At 46.2% G+C, this 10,319-nt stretch overlaps 1 protein-coding gene across 1 annotated transcript; it reads right to left on the bottom strand.

Moving 5' to 3' along the window:
* Window positions 1–463: 463 nt before the first annotated feature.
* On the bottom strand, window positions 464–5,555 carry LOC100760165 (ephrin-B2-like). Its single transcript, XM_035453769.1, is given in 5 exon segments — window positions 464–1,399; window positions 1,401–1,731; window positions 2,261–2,323; window positions 3,028–3,120; window positions 5,473–5,555. Coding segments are annotated over 4 exon segments (450 nt in total). The 5' UTR covers window positions 3,056–3,120; window positions 5,473–5,555; the 3' UTR covers window positions 464–1,371.
* Window positions 5,556–10,319: the final 4,764 nt, after the last annotated feature.

Genomic DNA, 10,319 nt, shown 5'->3' with positions numbered 1-10,319 from the left:
TATTACTAAAAATCTTTCATTTTAGATCCCCTGTGTTCTATACACCTATTATAACTATGTCCTATCTCCCTCCTTCCCCTTGACATCATAACTTTACCTCCATCTTAAGGACTCTTAGGGGTGGGCCATATGTGCTTTGCTTTGACGGGTTACAGCCTCAGAGCCCAGACAGCACAGCCATCAACCAAAAACCAAAGTGTAAAGCTCAATCTGGGAGGGGGAGGGGCACGGGCACTCAAGGGGACTGGGTGAATCTGACCAACCTTTCCTAATGAAAATTTCCCGATATCCTCAGTGGTGATGGACTTACAGCCTTTTTGACCTTTGGCTTTTCAACTTGTAGGTCAGATTTGGCTCTCTGCTGTTCTCCTAGATGATTTTTCCCTGTGGTGATTAAAATGTGGTAATATAGCAGCTGAGTCTGCTTAAACCATCTCCCAAAGGAGACAGACTCTCCTGCAGATCCAGGGCTGTGCTTTTTTATTGCCAGTACCTCAACAGTCCTGCCCCAGAGGTCTGTCCTCTCCCTCTGAACTCTGGGCGGTCCTTTCATAACAACAGCCCCTTTGTTCCACTTCAGGAGAGGGGCTTTGATTCCCTGTTGCACAGCTGTGTTGGTGAGCTCACCACCACTCACCAAGGTCTGTAGTCTCCCACATTCCTCTTTCCTCTCAGCAAAATCAAAGCACTATCTATTGTTTCCTTCTTGCTTTCCCCACTATGCTCCACCTGCGGTGGCAGCCAGAACCTTCCTCACTTGGCCACATCTTCCAGGCTTTTCCCAGCAAACCCAGGCAAGCCTCCAGGAAAGCAGAATTCTGTACATAATAACCATTTAATCTCATCTTGGTGTAAAGGGTGGGGCCAGGGCTCCTTGGTGAGTGTCCCTTAATGATACGGGATGTGGAGTAAGGGGTCTGGGGAGGTGTTGCAAAGCCCTGGAAACAGAAGAAGTGAGGATTAAATGCTAGGGATCTTTGAATATCTTAATGAGGTTACCGGAGGTCCGAGTGACAAGTCCAGTGTGCATGGCAGGAAACACAGAGGCAGAGGTGCAACTTTCTCCTAAGACACTGATGCATAGACCACCCATAGACCACCGTGTCCTCCCCGGGATCTGCAGAGGCCTGAGTGCCTGGCTGGGTGCATAGCATAGAGGTCCGCACAGGGACACAGCAGTCCAAGTGGGGATCTATTAGCAGTCTTCCAGCTTCCGGGGAGGGTCTGTGGTTCCCCAAGGCTCAAAAGCTACAGCCTACAAAACTGTCCAGCTCCAGGATCTTCTAGGAGGCATTCCGCCCCCAGAGCCAGGCTCAGTCCCTGCGCCCACAACAAGGTGAGAGTTCCATTGGGAGGCGAAGGTCCCAGGCCTCAAACCTTGTAGTTAATGTTAGCAGGACTGTGGGGGCATCTCCTGCACGATGTACACTGGGTGCCCATAGTCTCCACTGACCTTCTCATAGTGTGGGCGGGAGACACTGTCTGCAATGTTTAGCGGTATGAGAACATCACTGGGTTCCCAGCCATAGTTGTTGCCACCTCGCTTGGGTGTGGTCCTGTGTTGTGGAGAGTGTTTGCGGTGCCTCCTGCGGTACTTGAGCAGCAGTACCACCAAGGTGATGATGATGACGATGAAGACGATGCATCCTGATATGATTCCTGCGAATAAGGCCACTTTGGAACCTGGATTGTTCCTGGAATGCCCTGCGCTGTTGCCTTCGTTGCTGGTACCTGCACAGAAGCAAGAACAGCCAGTTACTGTGGTTCTGAGACTCTGCCCTCTAGCTTGAAGAACGAACGCTCCAGTTGTAAACAAGTAAGCATGGCCAATGCTCAACTCACTGGGTCCACTTGACAATAGATCACCAGATGAGGTGAAGGAGCTTCAAAGGTACGACACTCACGCACCAGGCCAACTACTTCCTAAAGATTAGACAGCAAATCTGGAACTTCCCTAATTTCAACACTTCAGGATGCATCAGTAACTGACACATCTGGTGAGCTCTGCTCTTGTGACTGTAAGACACTGAGCGGGCTGAATTAATCTGTCTTAGTGGCAGAGTTAATATTGACTCAATGGGAGCAAAGACCCCAGGAATCTGTGCCCACGAGTGAATCCCACTGGTTTGGATGTGTTTAGAGGCTCCTCTGCCTCTAGGGGTTCTAAGAAAAATGCACCCCATAGACACACAGCCCCACCACACTGCTGTCCCTGGATTTGGTTACACAAAAGGGCTTGTTGAATTTCTCCCGTTTGTACCAGCTTCTAGCTCTGGACGTCTTGTTGGATCATTATTCCTGGTTGATCCAGCAGGACTTGCATCTACATGAAGAAAAAGCAATTAATCATGGCACAGACATCTGACAATGTAGCAAGCTTCAGGAGTTGCAAAGATATCTCAAGAGGCATGAACAGCAATGAACATAAGACTCTTTATGCAAAGCACTGAGAAATACAAGAAAATAACCTTCCTTTTTAATCAGAATTGTAATCCTAGTTATTTGTTAGGTTTAGATTAGGAGGCCATCTGTGCAAACTATAGGGATTCTTGCATTTGACAGTCAAAGCATTCCAGATGACATTTCAATTTCACAAACAAGTTGATTGACAGCTATACTAGTCTCTAATTAGAAGAATAATTCTTTCATTCTTCACAATAGGTTATTCTACATGAAGATGAAGGCCTTGGTTTCTCCAGATTTGAAAATGAAACAAAGCAGCATAGTCAGTGCTTACGTACTAGACTCTTTGATTTTTTCAAAGAGGTATTCTGCATTGTAAACAGAAATATATGTACCTGTGGCAGCACACAGACACCCTGTCTCACTGGCCTGAACTTTTAGAGAGATCTAAATGAGAAAAACTGAGCATGTCAGTTTGCGGGACTCAACCAGTGGTTCAAAGTGCAGAAAATGGTTTGCCTTCAAAACTAACAAGAGCGGTGATGGTGAGTGTCAACCATGGTGTCACTCTAGCTGGGCTTTACCAGCTCACAGTGTGGTCACAAAGCAACAGTTGATCTTTACCTTGTCCAACTTTCATGATGATCTTCATGGCTCTTGTCTTGCACACCCCTCCCTCCTGGTTATGCAGGCCTTCCAAAGACCCATTGGATGTAGCTGATTAAAATTAAAATGGACAAAAAAAATAAAGAACAAATCAGGAAATCAATAGGATTTCATGAACTTCAAATGTCTGAAAACAATTTGAATACTAAGAATTCACTCTTTGTCATAAGTTTTCTGCATGTATGGGATGCTGAAAGCAGAATCGAAATAGAAAAATAAACAAAGAAAAATGGATCCTGGAAACATTGTGACACGTAGGATACCTGCTTCTAAATGCGATTAAATACACCCTCCCATAAACACATGATTTAGTATTACTCTATAGGTAAAAGGGACAGCACCTTCCAAAATACCCACCAACTCCTGGGGGGCGGCAAACTAGAAAGTGCAAAAGAGCAAACATGATAATTTCAAAACTTGGTAATCATATCCCAACTCCTGTTTCCTCCACCCCAGACCTCCTGCTTAAAGAACAATGAGCTTGATGCTATGCTTGTCAAACCTCCAAGTTCTGTAAACACTATCAGGGGAACCTTCTGACACCCCCTTGTTCCTTCCTCCAGCCAGGAATGTGCTGAGGTAGCATACTAAAACTCAAGACTTCTGAGTCTGCCTTCTCATCTCCGTGTAAGTCCCTGCAAGCATGTGTTTTTGTCAACCCCCATCAGCCGCTTCAGCCAAGTTTCCTGCTAGGGAAAACTCCAGCTGGACAGAGAGTTAGCATACCCCTTTCCCTGTCTGGGTTTTGGGACAACATGGATATAACCAGGTAGGGGCAACCACCTTGCCCCACATTGGCCAGCTGGGCTCCTTTTCCACTTTAACAATGAGGGGCGAGAGGGAGCACAACCCTTCTACCAATATCTTTCCGTCTGTCAAAGCTCTTCTGTCTACACACATTGCTGTTTGTGTACTTAAGCCAGTGAATTCTCTAAATGGCTTTGTAAATAAAGCTGCAAAGTATGGATGCATCGTGTCTGTCTCCTGCCATTGTGCTCACTGTGTATGTATACTATGCATGTATGCTCCAATGTTTCTCACTCCTTGCAGTGTCATGTGTGTGCTTTGCATATTTGTACAGTATAGTCGCCATTATTATCTATGCACACTCTCTTTGCCACTCCTGTACATACACCATGCATTTCTGCATGTTCTGTTTACAGTGCATACATGGCTGGGGAAACATGGCTATACAATGACAGTAGTGATATATGTTTTTGGCCCTGCCTTGGGTTTTGGCCCTGACAATTGCTGGTGTATAAAGTGCTCTAAGCCATACTGTCTGGGTTTTCCCTCAGCAGTGAAAACGGCTCTATTTTCTGTGTTGCTAGACTTGAAAATGAGAAGGGCAAGAAGGCCACAGCATTTTCCCAAGGATCAAGCACATCCAAAGAGTTGGAGTTTTAGGGGTAAATGTGTGTATAGTAAGAAACTATATAAATTATTTTTTGTCAACGTTATCTTGTTTTTTCTCCCTCCAAATTTTTGTCTTTGCCTCTTGGCTATTTTTTAACTGTTTTATTTTGCTTTAATTTTTTTATTCGTTTTTTGAGACAGGGTTTCTCTGTGTACCTTTGGAGCCTATCCTGGCACTCGCTCTGGAAACCAGGCTGACCTTGAACTCACAGAGATCCGCCTGCCTCTGCCTCCCGAGTGCTGGGATAAAGGCGTGTGCCACCAATGCCCGGCATTTTGCTTTAATTTTTATCTCCATCAAAATGGGCACAACTCACAAATGCACTTCAGATATACCCAATGAACACCTATCCCCTACTTTTGAAATAATGCCACATTATTATGACAGATGCAGGGGTATCATTCAGGCAGTACTCCTACACTTTACTCTTTTCCATCAGGACATAACGTGACCACCCATACTGGCTTTTGTCTGTATGCCCCATGCTACTAAGCTCTGAGCTCTGACAGTCTGGAGTGATGGTGTCATGGTGAAGTGTACCCCTATTACATTTTTCTCTATTGAGTCCTAACTTTGAAACACAGTTCTTGGAACAGAATGCACACTAAATGAATGAGTGGATGGTTGGTTGGACAGACAGATGGAAGGATGGAAAGAAAAAGCATCACACAGATTTACCTATAAAAACCTTATAAATGTTCCTTAAAAATGGTTTTGTCAGTAGAGATACCGAGTCCCTTCGTATAATTTGCTTATTTCAATACCATAAGAATCCTGGCAGTTTTGCCCCTGCTGAGTATTTATATTTAATTAATACTGACACTACAGGGTACCAATTTTCAATTAATTTATTTTGAAAAAACAAAAAGAACAAAGCTTCTTAACAAATGATTTACCATGTTAATTTAAAGGAAACAGAAATCAATACAAACCTAGTTAGCTTATCCCAGTGCATACAAAATAAAGAGAGAGAGATCTATACTTACATATGATGTAGTAATCTTTGTTCTCCTGAAATTCTAGACCCCAGATATTAGGGCTGAATTCTTGAAACTTGATGGTGAATTTCCCATCTTGGTGTGGTCTGGAACAGTTGAGCAGGGGGGTATTTTTCTTCTTAATGGTGCATCTCCTTTTGTCATTTGCCTGCTATAAATATGCACCAGTCTCTGTGTGAAAAGCTGAAGGAAGCAGCAAGATTGCCGTTCATTTATCATTCTCTGTTCCCTGTTAATAAGCAAATACTTTAGATAAATGGACCATTAGCAATCATTGTCACATGAAGAAGAAAAAGTGCTAGGATGTAACCATATTGTAAATTAGACAGAGTGTCCTTCCTCTTTCATGAATCTCAACAAACAAAATGGATATTTTATTATAGATTCAAAATTAAGATAGAAAGGAAGGCACAAAGTGGCAGGTGCTTGGGCATGAGAAGAGGTATGCAACTGTAATGTCTACAGATAATTCTCACAGCAGTGTGAAAAAAAAGAGATCACAGAAGCAACACATCTACAGCCCCAAACTATGATCCAGCATGAGAACTAGGAAGAAAGTCAACAAAATGATTCTAAAGAGAGTATTTAAGGTTTAATGATGACCTTTATCATCTGTATTCAGAAGCAGAAGAGTCCAGAACCCTCACACTCCTATTAAAACAGTTCTGAGACCCCATAGGTAAGTCAAATCCAAAACCCACTGCATGAAGAAATCCCCCTGTCCTGAAGAAATAGTCAGACTTTCCTAAAATGCCAAAAGACTACAAAAAAACAGATATTTCCTTTCTGGTGACTGAAACCAATCGTTGGTCTCACTCTGCACCTAACCTGAATGGATTAACTGGCTCACTTTGTTTAATGACTAAAGAAGAAAGCATGGAGGACCAGCGCCAAAATCCAGTTCCCTCACACACACTATACAGGGGACAGTAAACTTCCACAAGAAGTCCCTCCTGGACTGGGCCACGGTCATGGCCAAGGTGCTACCAGTTCTGGGCACTCCGGGACGAATTCAGAGCATATGCCCATGGTAGATGCCTTCCAGCCTCCGATCCAGAGCCTCCAGGCCTAATTATGGCACCAAGTAATCTGGCAGGCTGAACCATAGTCAGGATGGACTCACGTGGATTTGCATCCAAGCTTTGCACCCACCCACAGTGCCTGTCTGCCTGGCACCAATGCAGACTGCTCCCCTTTTCTGGTCCTCTCTCCATACAGGTATACTTCTCTACTTCCCGCCACCCCCAAGAACAGAGTCTACAAAGCTCCACTGCCGACATCTGAGAGGAATTTCCTTCCCTAACTTGCAGAGCGTTCTAATACATAGAAAATCCATTAGAATTTTGGGGAGGCCTGCTCCTCTGATATGCTAGCCCTTAGCAACTCTCTCTGCATCGGTGACCACAGCTAAGAAAACTATACTCTTAAAGACCAAAATAGTGAGTAAACATAAGTCACAACTCCCTCAGTAACACATAACAGACAGAAGACACTCCTCTCCAGATGCTAGAAACGCATAAAACTGCTTGGCCCCTCTCCCCCAGACAAGTTATTGCTTCTAATCCTCCTTGCTGCACACCCAAGTATAGTGGTCACAACGAACACAAAAACATACTTAAGTCTCTCTGGGGCTCTGAGTGGTTTCCTGGAAATTTCCTTAATCTATTCTTAAATGTAAATATTAAATCCAGACCGGAGGAGGAGGGGCTGCCTCTCAAAGAGGCTGTGAATTAAAATGCAAAGTGGAGAGAGGCAGCCATGCTAGGGAAGGGGGGAGGGGCGGCCCATCGCTAACATTGAGAAAGCAAGGGTGACTTCTGTAAGCACCCCGAGCTAGCATCACCCTCAGCCTCCACGGGAGCCACAGTCTGAGTGGCAACAGCAGCGCTCAGGTCCCAGCCAGGCTCCTTGTGGCACCACCAGGTGCCTGTAGATCGCGTTTGGCTGCAAAGATGACAGGCCAAGGAAGCAAATATAACACTTACATTAAAACACAAAACAAAACAAAAATCTATACCAGACTACATCAAAGATGGTCGCAGTAACTTTAAAACAAGGGCCTTCTGGCGACAGGCAAAAAGATCTAATCCGGGTCATTTACAAGGGAAGAGTTTTTGCCCTTTCGAAAGGGAACATGTTTGGTCAATTGTGTTGGTGAATTTGAAATTTACCACTTTCGAGACAATACCAGCAGTTCTTTGCTCATGGGCTAATTTCTAAATCAATGAGTTCCTCTCTACTCTGAAGCCACTCACAATATGCTCAACTCCAATTAGGCCATTGATTTTGCTTCTAATCTCAAAGGTCTACCTCCAAGCCAGGAGCCAGCCAGTATCTCCACACACTTTCAGGGCTGAGACCAGAACTTCCCACAGCACTTTCTGGCCATAGTTGGAAGATGAGGTAATAGGCAGCACCCAAGTGCGGTTACCTAGACCCTGGTCGCAAATCCCAAAGGATGGCTGGCATTTTCTAAACCCGAGCGCACCCTGGGAGCCCAGACCCAAAAGTTAGTCTCAGGCCTGACTTTCTCCCCTTCTTTCACTTTGCTAAGAACAGTCTGATCAAGGGACAAGCGACACCCAAATATGAAGGTTGACTGGGCAAGGCTCTGAGCTTTCCCAAAACGCGTTGTTAAAATGGAGCCAGCTCTCTGGACCTCACAGAGGTCCACTGGTTGGGCCAATGGTTCCAACGAGACGGGAGAGGCCGGCTTGCGAAGGGAAAGCAACCCGAGTTCTCCCAGGATCCAGAGAGCTCCACTGCACACGTCCTGGCTCCAGAGTAGACTCCGATTCACACAGGCTCCTGGACACTACGGGACCACTATCCCCTCCCAAAAGGGACGATCCACTGCCCCAGTCCCCCAGTTTCTGTAGCCTTCCCACGGGGCCCCTGCCAGTGGCTCCCGTGCTCCACAAGACCATAGCATCTCTACCCTGTTCCGGGGCCTGCCCGTCCATGCACATCTGCAGCCCCTTTAGTGGCCAAGTCCTCCGTTCTCCCAATGTGCCACCCCAGTCTCCAGGGCGTCGGGCACCCAGGAGTACTTGAGTTTGGAGGCCCAGAAAGAGCCCATTGGAGCCTGAGCTCTCAAGTCCAGCCAGTCCCCACCTAGAGAACTGTGGCAGGGTGGGACTGGTGTAAGGGCACCTCATGGTCTAGAAACAGGCTCTGCACCTCCTCCCAAGAGGACAACACAGGGGAACCCCGGGACCACCGGGTGAGAAGAAGGGTTTGTGAAAGCCACTTGCTTGGAGTTGGAGGAATTCCAAAGTATCGGTCTGGAGATCTCAATTCTGCATAAAACTATCCAAAGTCCTCAATAGGACTTCCACAAGGAGCCCCTCATGGACCAGGGCCATGGCCAAGGCCAAGGCCAAGCTGCTCCCAGTTCTGCACACTCCGGGATGAGTGTGGAGCCTATGCCCGTGGCGGATGCTTTCCAAGCTCTGATCCAGGGACCCCTGGCCTGATTATGTCACCAAGTGATTTAGCGGACTGAACCATAGTCAGGATGGGCTCGCGGGGCAGTGCCAAGCTTTGCATCCCACCTGCAGTGCCCGCCTGACTGGGTCCAATCTTGACCCCGCTCCCCATTTCTGGTGCTCTCTCCATGTAGCTCCCCTTCTCCACTTCCCGCTACCCCGAAGAACAGAGCTGCCAAAGCTCCACTGCAGACATCTGGGTGGAATTTCCTTCCCTAACTTGCAGAGCGCTCTAATACATAGAAAATCCATTAGAAAGAATTTTGGGCAGGCCTGGTATTCAAGCCCTTAGCAACTCTCTCTGCACTGATGGCCACAGCTCAGAAAGCTGTTATTGAAGACTAACATAGTGAGTAAACATAAGTCACCACTCCTTCACCAAAACATAACAGAAGACACTCCTCTCCAGATGCTAGACATGCATAATACTGCTTGCGCCCTCTCCCACAGACAAGTCAATGCTTCTAATCCTCCCTGCTGCACACCCAAGTATAGTGATCACAACGAACACAAAAACATACTTATGTCGTTCTAAGGCCTGAGGGGTTACATGGGAAATTTCTATAATCTACACTTAAATATAAACATTAAATCCAGACCGGAGCAGGAGGGGGTGCCTCTCAAAGAGGCTTGTGTTAAAGTGCAAAGTGGAGAGTGGCAGCCAGGCTGGGGGATGGGGAGGGGCGGGCCCATCGCTAACATTCAGAAGGGAAGGGTGACTTCTATAGGCACCCCGAGTTAGCATCACCCTCAACCACCCTGAGGGCCTCAGTCTGATTGGCAACAACAGCGCTCAGGTCCCAGCCAGGCTCCTTGGACACCACCAGGTGCCTGTACATCCACTTTGGCTGCAAAGATGACACGCCAAGGAAGCAAATATAATACATTAAAACACCAAACAAAACAAAAATCTATACCGGACTACATCAAAGATGGCCAGAGTAACTTTAAAATAAGGGGCTTCTGGCAACAGGCAAAAATATCTATTTCGGGTCATTTGCAACTGAAGAATATTTGCCCTTTCGATGGGGAACGTGTTTGGTCAATTATGTTGGTGAATTTGAAATTTACGACTTTCAAGACAGTATCAGTTCTTTGCTTATGGGGTAATTTCTAAATCATTGCATTCATCTATACTCTGAAGCCACTCACTATACCCTCAACTCCAATTAGGTCATTGACTTCGCTTCTAGTCTCAAAGGTCTGCCTCTCAGCCAGGAGCCAGCCACACTCTTTCAGGGCTGAGACCAGAACTCCCCACAGCACTTTCTGGTCTTAGTTGCAAGAGGAGGTAATAGGCAGCATCCAGGTGAGGTTCCTGAGACCCTGGCCACAAATCCCAAAGGA

This window comes from Cricetulus griseus, unplaced genomic scaffold (genome assembly GCF_003668045.3).
Source record: "Cricetulus griseus strain 17A/GY unplaced genomic scaffold, alternate assembly CriGri-PICRH-1.0 unplaced_scaffold_215, whole genome shotgun sequence".
Taxonomy (NCBI): domain Eukaryota; kingdom Metazoa; phylum Chordata; class Mammalia; order Rodentia; family Cricetidae; genus Cricetulus; species Cricetulus griseus.
This window is presented reverse-complemented; position numbering and strand designations above follow the sequence as displayed.